At 37.9% G+C, this 12,701-nt stretch overlaps 1 protein-coding gene across 1 annotated transcript; it reads right to left on the bottom strand.

The window, feature by feature from the left end:
* Window positions 1-286: 286 nt before the first annotated feature.
* On the bottom strand, window positions 287-10,479 carry LOC108840425 (acetyl-CoA carboxylase 1). Its single transcript, XM_018613258.2, is given in 35 exon segments — window positions 287-610; window positions 703-2,838; window positions 2,924-3,100; window positions 3,193-3,382; window positions 3,457-3,755; window positions 3,841-4,072; window positions 4,163-4,473; window positions 4,552-4,800; window positions 4,878-5,000; window positions 5,093-5,170; window positions 5,277-5,453; window positions 5,542-5,631; window positions 5,738-5,848; window positions 5,923-6,111; window positions 6,238-6,429; window positions 6,501-6,587; window positions 6,671-6,775; window positions 6,852-6,908; window positions 6,979-7,053; window positions 7,126-7,242; window positions 7,335-7,459; window positions 7,725-7,764; window positions 7,852-7,902; window positions 7,985-8,091; window positions 8,094-8,159; window positions 8,243-8,269; window positions 8,272-8,335; window positions 8,419-8,466; window positions 8,468-8,593; window positions 8,710-8,805; window positions 8,909-9,001; window positions 9,077-9,238; window positions 9,323-9,529; window positions 9,604-9,944; window positions 10,053-10,479. Coding segments are annotated over 35 exon segments (6,903 nt in total). The 5' UTR covers window positions 10,351-10,479; the 3' UTR covers window positions 287-553.
* Window positions 10,480-12,701: the final 2,222 nt, after the last annotated feature.

The following is a 12,701-nucleotide window of genomic DNA, read 5'->3' on the forward strand; positions in this document are numbered from 1 at the left end:
TTTCTCTTTTTTGCCAAGATGGTTCAAAACTCTTAAGATCTTCTTGTAAAATCTTTTTCTTTCGTATATAATATTTACATTTTAGTAAAAAAAAAAATTTTGATTGGTAAAAAAATAGTCTTTACAGGATCAAAAATCAAAAACTAGTTTAAAAACTACAAACATATCAACCTATTAGTTTACTTATTGTTGTCAAAAGAAAAAAAAAACTTTTATCATAACCAAAATACATATAAATTTTACAGATCGCTGCACCATAGCGACCCAACAGAAAAACTAATCGAAGTATCTTAGATCGGGCTTTTCTAAATTTTAACGCCTCACGTTATTCTAAACAACCCGATCCGAATCGATAAAATGTGATGCAATAAAAATTCACAATAACAGAAAATTACTAATGAGGCGCGGCTCATCATAACCAAAATACATATAAATTTCAACAAATTAACAACAAGCAATTTCAAGGACAATTCTTGTTTCAATCAAGGGGAATTTTCGTCACCGTAGCACACAAGCAATTCCAAAGACTCTTTTATTGGGGGGCACAAGTATATCAACTCAACACCTTTCTTAGCGCATCCACTAGCTCTTTTCTTTTCAAAGGTTCCACCTGCAGCGCACATATTCACTCAGGCTCCAGAACACACACACACACGCGCAATTCTAGAATTTAAAACTCGGTTTTTATCTACGGTTTAATACCTTGTGTAGAATATTAGCAAGTCCCTGGGGCAGAGCCTGCAGATCAGATGAATTCCCAATCTCCGCAAGTTGCTTCAGCAGTTTCTGTGCTCTCAACTCGCTGAGCTCGGATTCGTAGTTACCAACATTCTCCTTCCACGTAAAGAACACTTGGTCGTCTGTCCAAGCTTCTTCTTCTTTCCCCTTTGCAACATCGGATTTTCCAAACCAATCCTTAATCAAACCCATTGCATATTTGTACGACAAGTTGTCCCCAGAAGCCTCTCTCACCTTTTTCACCAGTGAGCTCTCGGCAATTCTCCGAACGAGCTTTCTATAGAAGAAAGATCGCGACCCGCTCCATTCAACGACACTTTTGATCACTCCTTTTGCCGCCATCCTCATGGAAGTGTCGTGAAGATCCGCAAATTTGGTGGCGATCTGGATGTAAAGTGGTAAAAGCTGCTTCTTCCTCGCTTTAATCTGTTGCTTGATAAGTTCATAACCCTCGCTTTGTTTTGCATCTTGAAGTTTTGCTTTGAGACTAATCAGCTTCTGGTCAAGCCTTCCCATGCACTCCAACATCTCTCTCTTTCTAAACTTTATCTCAATCATCCCTTCCGGCTCAAGCACATTCCCACGAGACGTCTCGTCAGCATACATCTCGACGTAATCCGAATTTATCTGGCTATCAACAACCACCCACGCTCCACCTCGCAGCTCTCCCATCTTAGGGATGTACACAAACACCGGCTGCCCATACGTTCTCAGATTCTCGACTATAGCAGAACCAGCCTGGAGTATCCCTTCGAAAAGATCTCTCTGCCCACCCGAAAACCCTCGCCAGTTCGCTAGGATAAACAAAGGAAGCCCTTCCCGGTTGAAATCCATGAGGGCTTGAGCCGTCTTGGCCGCCGAGCCAGGGAACCAGACTTGCCCTGCTTGCGGAACAACTCTTTCATGCAAGTCGACCTGTCCAGGATCCGCTGGAATAATCTGCGTTACGCTCTGTGTCTCGACCGCTACAACTCCAACAGGTATCCCCCCGAGCTTAGCTCTACCAGTCACTACCGTCCTCGCCCAGCCTTCGAGCGTCTCAATAAAGCTGTTTTTATCAAAGATACCGCCAAGCCATTTACCGGCATTGTCTTTGACACCAGCTATAGCTCCTCGCGGGTCGCAAGAGTTCTCTGGTACATACTCCACGGTTCTCTCCGGTGGATCTATAGGAGCAAGAAGAGGAAGAGGACCACCAACGTAAGCAGGAACGTAGCTCAGCCATTTTAGAATCGCCGACACGCCTTCAAGATCATCCGAGACCGTAAGATGAACAACACCGTTCGTGCCCATGATTTTGGGGCCACCAAGTTGCATGTGAGAGCTGTAAACCTCACGCCCAAGTAACTTGTTCAGCGTCGAAAAGCCAGTCAAGATGATCGGCTGGTCTGATCTCTGTATGCACCGCATACCAAGGCGGGCAAGGTAAGCACCAATACCAACCGTTCTTCCACTAACAAAGGTTAAAGTAAAAGTCTCCTTGTAGGCTCTTGAGTAAGCACCCGCTATCGCCCCGCTTCCCGTTAAGTTCTCTACGCCGATACCATCTTCTTTACCAACGATTGTATCGATAACCCATCTCTTTTCCCCACTGGGGATATTTATTTCGTGCGCGATGACAGATGATCCAATCCTTGCGTGATCTTCAGGGGTTAGGTATATATACTGAAAACCATTCTCAGGGGAAACTTCATCCGACCATCCAACTTTAAAGCAGGCTTTGACTTCTTCCGCTACACCTAGACGTGCACCAGAATTTGCTGCTAAGTAAATCAAGGGAAGCTTTTCGGCGCAAGCGAGTTCAGTCACAGCAAGGAAAAATGCGTCCTCTCTAGGACCAAACGAACCAGCTTTGAAGGTGACATCATTGGCGACTACGAGAAGTTTCCGTCCCGTTGGATACTCGGGAGTCGACATCTCTAGGCTCCATGCCACCATTCCACAGTCGTTGAGACCCGGTGGTCTTTTAACCGGAACAAGAGAACCTTCTGGACTTCCAGAGAATACAAGCTCTTCAACATTGATCAGAGTGTTCTTAAACGGTTGCTTAACTCCCTGGTGTTGTGATTCCCACAACTGTTCCAAGGCTGTCTCAAATGCCTAAAAAAGGAAAGAATCAAAGGTAAGTGGGGGCCAAAAGAGTAGGCCAAATGTATGTGAAATATTATGAAATTCAATAACTAACCAACGGGAAATCATAGCAATAAGTAGTGTTACTCCTCCTTGCGGCTAATCGTTGCCTGTCAAGATGTCCCAGTGGTTTATATTGATCATTGATCGGGGTTCCATGCAAAGGTCCCTTCTTGGTTATTGATTGATAAATTAAACTATTTCTACCAGTAGCTTCAACTTCTCGGTATATCTGAAACATCGAAACACATCAGGTTAAAATCAAACTCTGCCATGTTGTACTCTTACTCTACAATTAAAATAATATGTAAGCAGAAGTTTTACATGGACAGTGCATGTACGGCCTGTCACGTTTGCAACCACAGCCCTCCAAGCGCCACTTGCCAACCGCAGCCGCACTTCCCACTCGCACACACCCAACCTATGCATTCTCACTCCAGCTGACTTGTGTATCTCTCGTACCGTTTCTTCTAAGATCATCTCCATTCTAGTTTCTTCAACCTCCCCAACTCTCCTGTGATGAATATAATATTGTTTTAGTTGTTACCATAAGGTCTGATACATTAACAAAACAGAGCCATCGCAAACCTGGGGTAAGGCAAAAGATCATTAATCTGCTGCTCACGAAGTAGGCAAAGAAACATATGTGCGTGGTCTGGTTTCATAGCATCCTCCTTATGAGCATTCAGTTCAAGTTCCTCCATTGCATCCATCAAAGATCCAAGAACGCATTTGAACAAGCCACCATCGGTTATTGTAGGCTGTCGAACAAGAGATCTCAGGAACATCCTCCTGACTGGCACCGGCTTGTCTGTGACAGTATACATATGCCACTGACGATCTCGTGAAGGGGTATATTGTATATTTTCATATCCTTTCAGCTTATCCTGCGTCAGACAAAAACAGTAAAAACGATCATAAAATATAGAATGCTTGTCACACAAGAATTTTATTAATCGTTGTTATCATTACCAATTCAAGGTATATGGAGAGAGGATGTTCAAGATGGCGCAGCATCGGCTCTTCTGCATAATATTGTTTCTCCATCGACCAATGGAACGAATGTCTAATAGGTGTTCGTTCTTCATCTCGCTGGATTACACAGCTGACCACACCGACACCTGCAGAACACAGTCTCAACCTCACTTCTTCCTCTTTGAGAATTTTATCCACTCTTTCTTGAGCTTGTTCCTCCTCATTTTCACTAATAACGCAAAAAAAAAGCAGCAAAACCGTTAACATATATGGTAGACAATATAGCTAGCACCTAAGCTAGTTTGAAACTGTCAAGTACCTGTCCTTGTTGATGCCCACAAGAGCAATGTGCATTATATTGCCAGATAAAGGAGATCCATAGTCGCTGTGGTTTGTTTCTGTCAGTGCTACTGCACTTATTAAATTCGGCAGAAACTCCAGCGATTGGCTTATAACCATAAACCCCTTTTTTTTCTTTCTACGCTTCTCAACAAAAACTTCTTCACATGTCTCTAGGTCATCATCCGAGCCAGTGTTTTTTCTTTCCATAACATCGTCTAGGAACTCCCAGGAAGCAATAAGACCATATTGGTGCCACTGCATCCTCACGCTTCCTTTAACGACGTAAGGCTAATGACAACAAACTATTAAGTCTGTGACCAAACATAAGTGTTAATAATAATAAGAGTGCAAAAGATTAACTAAAACCTGGTACAATCTGTGAACATAAGTCTCAACAGCCAGTCTTTGAAGTGTGCGGTCGCTGTGGTCAAATAGTCCCACGAGAGCATCTTCAACAGCTAAAGGTGAGCTCACGAGTTCATTAATGGCACACTTCATCTTGGGAGAATCCATATCTTCCCCATCCTTTGCCAACATTTCTAACTCCGACAGGATGCTAGAACGAAGTTCACTTAGTTTTCTCTGTTCGAGTAATTGACTCGCCTTGACCACCAACTACAACACACAAATTGATCATCACTTAAAGGTACACAAAATATATTTTTATATGACACAAGGAAACTAAAACTCACCTCAGAGTAGTTAGTATGGTTAAGTGCCAAGAATCGGACAAGTTTATCTCTGTACACAGCAGGATTAGCATAAACAAAATGCTTCATGAGTCGGAGAACGAGCTTGTTTTTGCTTTTTAGGCCCTGAAAAGAATAAATAGATGTAGCATACAAATTAAATGACATAGAGTGATGAAGACAAGAGAAACCTGGTCTTGAGAAGGATAATCACGGACCTGGTGTGATAACACTAAATCCACAATCTTGGACCGATCTTTCTTGTATTCCTGACGCATACGTTCTATAACATCAGCCTGTCCAAAAGAAAGATAAAAATTATAATTAGGACTCCTCAGACATAGCTAGCAACCACAAAGCCGTATATAACTAATTGAACCATGTATGTATATATTATATTACCAGCATGTTATCATTGAATAGTTCTTCTACTGACAGATATTCCTCAAAGAGGGAACGAACAATAACACAGGCATGACTTTCTCTACCACCTTCGTAAGACTTTGCAAGGATCATCAATGGTTCAATGAGCCTTTCAAGGGCACCTCTCTCTTTCTCATGACAAGATGCTACATGAGCCTGTTTCAATAAATGGACCGAAAAGTTCAGAGTAACAACAACAGGATCATAGATCTCAAATGTAAGAAATAAATAGGTAAATAATCACCTCCAGAATGCCTTTTAAAAGTTTGGCAGGAAAATCTGCGGTCAAGGAGTTCCTGGAGATACACTCATATTCCTTATACTTTGATTCTAGCTGATATATAATTTTAAAAAGAAAAGCATTATTAAAAGTCTTAAAACTAAAAACAAATAATGCAAGAATGGGATAAACATATTATGAATGCTACATAAGTGTTTACCATGATTCTGAGATCTTTTGGTAACCGTGTTGCCAGAACTGCAAAGCATTCTTGCCACTGAAGGAATGGGAGTTCAGGGCTATCAAGGCAAGAAATCAAGTCTTGAACAACCTGCAAGATACATATTATGGACAATCTCAAACGTCAGAAATAATCTTAAGAAAGTTAGATCAAACGGTGTTTACCTCGTCTACTTGATGCTCATAGCCGGCAAGAATCATGCGAGCAGCATTTAAAGTTGCAGCACATCTCTTGTGAACTTTAGCAGAAACTTCCGTTGGAAGCCCTAATCTTGGGAAACCTCCATGGAAGGGTTCGGCCTTTCTTACAGTCGAAGGATCAGCAAGATCAAGATTGGCTATAAGTTCACCAGCCTGCAAGAAAATAATGGACGAGTTAAAAAAAAAAAAGTCATAACAAAATCTATATGTATAATTTGTATTTTTTTAGCAAAAAAATAATAATTCTATATGTACGTAACTAAAGCAGAGCATTTTTACCAGCATGACTTGTCCTTCAGACATTTTGAAATGGATAACTCCTGACGCAGGTGAAACAAGCGGCATGCACATCTTCATGACCTCAACCTCTGCATAGGGTGTATCCGCATTAATGATGCTACCATCTGAAACCAGATACCTAAGTAGCTTGCACGGTGTCTCAGCCATTAATTTTGAAGGGTCGTGTTCATTCTGAATAAGCCAAAAAAATTGAAGTGTGAGGTAAGACAGAAAAAAAAAGAGAAGAATTATTAATTTGATACCTGAAGTAAACAAGTTTTTCCGTCAATCAGAAGACGGGTTCCTGAGGTTTCTTCCTCTGCATATATAACATGGCTTTTACCATCCAGCTGCAATGACAGTGAAAATCAACGTGAGATTCTGAAAGGAAGTTAATATATGTGTGACACATGTTGCTTCTGTTTTGTAGTACCTGCATCAACAAACCTCCATCACGTAGTGTGTGTATTTCTGCTGCCACTTCTGAGTTCTTCATTCTTAGCCTGTAGCTTCCTGATCCACTCCGGACCACATCAACCTAAAAAACATTTATTTTCACAATTTAATATGGTAGAAGAGAAGTAGAAGTTTGGGCACTAGAACTAGAAGCATACCGTATATTTACTTCCTTCAATATTCAGAGACACTTGAGAATGCACTAGAGATATATGCTGCAAATTTGAAAGAGTAAGATAAAAGATCAGCAGCAAGACAAATGAGAGAGCTGATAATTTTAAATACCTTTGGGGGAATTTGCCCCTTGTCAAGATAAGCAATGTAGTCAGAGACCACGGCAGCACCAGTCGATGATGCTTTCTGGACAAATAGAACATCCTCTGTCACCAGACACACTTTTTACAAGAAAACACTGATCTCTGAGAAACTTACATAGAGAGCCCCGCTGATGACAGAGAGGTACCACGGAGGCCTCTCTGCTCGGACCCGCATAGCAATTCTACTGTCCAACCAACCAGTGTGAATTTTGTTTCCCCGGTAATCAGAAGCCTGATCAACAACAATTGCCATTATCCTTGTCAGAGAGTTGTATTTTTTTTTTTTGAAAACACAGAGTGTAACTAGGAAGAAGGGAAGCGTACATGTAGAAGGTCAATCGTGTAGTCAACGTTAGTCCTAACTTCTCCACGAATTTGAATTTCTTTCAGCGCAAGAACCATATTTGCTATTGCCATAGCTCTGGATTCCCCAAATGCAAAAACATGTCCTGAGATGAAGATTAAAGAAAGTATAAATTTTTATTTTTTTTTTCTAAAAAAAAAACTCAAGAACATATAAAAAAATGGTAAACCATTCTCGGAAAGAGAATGTGAAAGTCCCTGTGGCCACGCACTGTGATAATTTGAGTGTAGGCGGATTCGAACTCAGGTCCCGTAGGATCCATGGAACGCCATGCTACCACCCGATCACAGATATGTGATTAACTCAAGAATATAACTGACTTAGAGGCCAAAAAAATACATTTAACTTACCAAACTGAGAATCTGAGAACTCGTGGATGCCTCCACCAGACTGTAAAGAAAAAAAAAATTGAAGTCGTAAGATTAAAGACATAACGAAACACTGTAATACAGAGAATCATCTATAGACATGTATTACCTTGACAGAGAAGTAACCCCACACATTTGGGTTGCTCTTAAAACTAAGCTCCTGTCAAAAAGTTAATATATAAGAGTGTTACCCCCACCCACAAAGTTGTCAGTGAACAGACTTTTTAACATTTCATTTTTACCTGCACTTGACCGCTGGTGGGTTTAAAACCGTCATCAGGATCCTCGCTTGTCACGCGTACAGCGACACAATGACCCTTTGGCCTTACAGATTCAGCTTTATCAAATCAAAAGGGGAGGCTACCAAAGATGTTGTCCTCCAAGAATCATGTTCTATACCATAGAACCGTCTTATCTCTGGAGATATATTAAAGTTCTATTACATACATATTTGGGGACTAGTTTGGAGAAGGCAAAACAAGGATCGATGCAGGGCATACCAGGGATTTGCCAGAGAGGGATTCCATACCGACAGCAACTTGGGCAGCTGGAAGATTTATGTCAGCGATCCGCTCGGTTACAGGGTGCTCCACCTAACCTCAAAACAATTTTTTTTTCTACTTTAAAAAGACCAAACATTTTGTAGAAAAAACTGGAACCTTTGAAGGAAACAAACCTGTAACCTAGGGTTAAGCTCTAAGAAGAAGTATTCCCCAGTGTCCATTGCTGTAGAGAAACTCAACAGTAGCAGCTCCAACGTAGTTAACACTCTTCGCCAACCTTCTAGCTGCCTGCTCCAGCTTCTTCACGGTATCTCGGGGAGCCACAGTGATGGGACCCTCCTCGATGATCTGTGTGATACAAAAACCAATAAAGTAACAAGTCAAGCAATCACCAATAGAGGCATTTGTGGAGATTTCATGTGTTTTGGATAGGTGGTCTTAACAATTTAGATCCAATAACAAACCTTTTGGTGTCGTCTCTGGACGCTACAATCACGGCTATGCAAAGCTGAAACGTTTCCATATTGGTCACAGAGCAGCTGCACCTCTAAATGCCGACTCTAGACATTGAAAATAAAATAAAAATAAATCAATGCAAGTTAAAATACTCATCAGCTGTGTGATTCGGTCTAAGTGATATATTGTTAAAGCTGCCATACATACCTGCGAAGCAACCTTCATTATGAAAATCGGAGAGCCTGGGACCTCACCTTGAACTTGCTTGAATAGAGCCCTAACCTCATCATCATTATGAACCTAAGAGATGAAAGCAGAATAAGTACACTTTCATAGTGACCACTCCAAAAAGGCATATTGTCTACACTATGTTACCTTCCTAATTCCTTTACCGCCACCACCCCAAGATGCTTTGATCATTACCGGATAACCGACAACTTGACAACTAGCAACCGCTTCTTCGGTAGTGTAGACACAAGCTTGCCTGTAGACCTCCTCGGGGATCGTCGCCAAGCTGCTACCAGGAGGTATTTTAACCTGGGAAACATCAGAACTCACCACTTTTAGTTATATAAAACCAGAAAAAGTTCAGCTTCACACAAGGAGTTAATTTGAACTTACATGGGAACCACTCCATGGCAGAGTAGGTACATCAGCAGCTTGTGCAATCAACGACGAACCAATCTTATCGCCTAACGCTTCCATTGACGCTGCTGTAGGACCAAGAAATATGACTCCTTTGGCCTTTAACTCATCAGGTAACTCAGGGTTTTCAGATGCATGACCCCAACCAGGCCAAACTGCATCCACACCTGTTGCTTGAGCCATCTGCATATTTACATTGTATATTAGTAGACTAAAGCAAAAAAAAAAAAAAGTAGCTAACAGAAAGTTGCACTCACCTCTACAATAAGATGAACATTGGCATAATTGTTATTGTTAGTTCCACCGGGGACTTCCATAAACTGATCAGCGATTCTGATATGTTCCGCATTGATCCGCATGTCTTCAGGAGTCGCCATGGCCACCAATGATATGGATTTTTCCGAGCCAAATGTTTGGTAAGACCATGATCTGACGCTGCGTATAAACTTGACAGCTGCCATTCCATTGGTAGCAACCAAAATGCTATGGATTGGCCTTTTTCCACCAAGAGCCTTACAGAACTCATCCACTTGAGACACTCTTACAGCACTATGATCATTCCCATTAATGGAGCCAGTCCCTTGAGGTTCAGATATATCTGTAAAAAATAAAATGCAAAAATAATACGATTTGCTTAGTTCATCCATATGAATACGACTGTGAATAAAAATGCAAAAATAATAATAACACGAGATTGAAAACAAACCGTTATCGCAGAAGGAGGTCGGATCATGGCTGCTCAAGTCGTTCCTTCCTACGTAGGCCATAGGACGAAACTGTTTGTTCCTTTGAGACAGAACATTTCTTCTGCTCTTGTTTTTGTAAATCGAAACTCCTTTGAAGGCTCTGATCATAGAGCTGCTTCCCAGCTTCACTGTGGCTGGAAAGTCTCTGCCACTTGCACCACGAGCTGATGTGATCAATGGTGAAACATTGGAGAGTCTAATCCGATCAGAGGCTCCATTTCCAGCAGCAGAACACGAAACCAAAGCTCTCATTTCCATGTTTGACAGAAAACTTTGTAAACAAGCCAGAGCAAAAGGGATCGTAAACTGTTGTAGAAAACTCCTGCAACCCTAACCTTGTCAAAATACTCAAATACCCCTCTACAGTAAATCTTTTCTATACAAAAACTAGGTGTTTGCCCACAATTTCGCGAAAAATAATATTATACTGAGAAATATATATTATGTTTATAATATTACAATCACTGAAAAATAACGAAAGATATTATATTTAAAATTTTAACTTTGAATTGTTTGATTATCAAAAATTTCAACATATATTTTTAGAAGATCTTAGATAGTTCAACAATATAAATATAAGTCACTAAAAATCTTTCTATGAAAAGCCATATTATAATCTTTCTCTTACTCTACCTGTCATAGAGGAAAAAAAGTTTTTTTTTTGGTGGAGTTCCAAGATGATGGTCAGAGGTTTCTATAATTACAACATCAGAATTACTTCTTTGTTTTACTTATATTTTTATTTGTTTGATTACTTTTAATTTATTTTAAATTTAATAAAATTATATTTTCTTTTATATTTTTTCCGAAGTATTTGTCAAAAACAAAAGTTTTAAATATGATTAAAGGTAATAACATTTTAATTTAAATATGAACAAGGTATTCAAAATTAAAAATGGCAGATAATTGATTGTATAATGATTTTTCAATTTACATAGATAGATGAAAACGTCAAATGTTAACAACCATTCAAAATTAAGAGAATTAATTCTAAACTTCATCTATGAATGACACACGATGAATTCTATAGGATGATTTAATTAAATAAATTCAAATTCCAACAACCAATCAAATTAAGATAATTAAAACTAAATTTCACCTATGAGTGATACTGTACATAAGCAAAATATACTATATAGGAAAATCGAGCATTGATGACACAATCTCCTAAAATACATATTTGTTAAATTATTTTTGTAAGTATGATTTGTTTGGCTATTGATATAAGATTATTCTTGATTTAGTTTCTTTTAGAACTGAATTAAATAAATCAAAAATAAAAAATTTCGATCAGTCAAATTAAAAAAAATAATTAGAGCGCTCTCATATGAGTGACAGTAAGCACAATCACTAAAGTGTATTCTCAATTGATATATAGGAGGATGGAGATTTTAGTATCCTTTAAATTAAACTATATTCCATATATATTGATAAAATTAAACATTTTAATTTGATCCAGTCATTAAAATATATTTTGCATATAGTTGCTATTATTAAAAAATTCTAAAATTACATATTTATTTTATAATATTTTATAAAATCTCACTATGTGCAAGGCGTACATTATTAAAAAATATTAATATTTTAAGAACGGCATGACACCACGCAAGGCACCGATCTCCATATATATATATATATTATATTATATATATATATATATATATATATATATATTATATATATAAATTTTGTTATTTATAGTTTTATAATCATATATTAAACATGTGAATAAAATATATTTTATACAAATTATATTTCAACATTTATTCTAAAGTTTTGGATTTTTTTAATATAATCTTCTTATAACTTACCAAATGTTAAAATGTTGATTAGATATAACTGGAAATAGTAAATGTAGGAAAACCGAGCATTGATGACACAATTTCCTAATATATGATTTGTTAAAACCATTTTTGTTAAATATGATTTGTTTGGCTAGTGATATAAGACTATTTTTGATTTATTTTCTTTTAGAACTGAATTAAATAAATCAAAAATAAAAAAAGTTTCAACAAATCAAATTAAAACGATTAATTAGAGAGCTCTCGTATGAGATGACACATAAGCAAAATCACTAAATTATCTTCTCAATTAATATATAGGAGGATTTAAAATAACTTTCCTAATATATATCGACAGCGCTAAATCCATGATTCAAAGATAGTCTAAACCGAGAAAAAGTATAACAAATTACTAACCTTTGTTTGGTTTGGTCTTGAATGATATTCCCATGTTGTCCACACTCATATTAATTTTCTCGTGTATCCAATGACATGAAATGAAAACATAGGAAGATATATAGTTCATTAGAATTCATTACAATAAATAGCTAAGTATTTAGTCCGCGCATGCGGGCATAAATATTTTATAATTACTTATTAATAAATAGTACTAATTTAAAACTATAAAAATAAGACTCTTGTTTATGTTTTCAATAGAAAATTCTTAAATATTATAAAAAAATTGAAATTTCCTTGTACATTATATTTATTATTAACAAATAAATCTTAAAAAATCACTCAATATTCTATTTCCAATTACATATAATTAAAAAAATACTTTATTGATATTTTAGTTATGTGTTTACTGTTATTCTCAATATTCCCATG

The sequence above is a fragment of the Raphanus sativus genome, chromosome 1 (assembly GCF_000801105.2).
Source record: "Raphanus sativus cultivar WK10039 chromosome 1, ASM80110v3, whole genome shotgun sequence".
Taxonomy (NCBI): domain Eukaryota; kingdom Viridiplantae; phylum Streptophyta; class Magnoliopsida; order Brassicales; family Brassicaceae; genus Raphanus; species Raphanus sativus.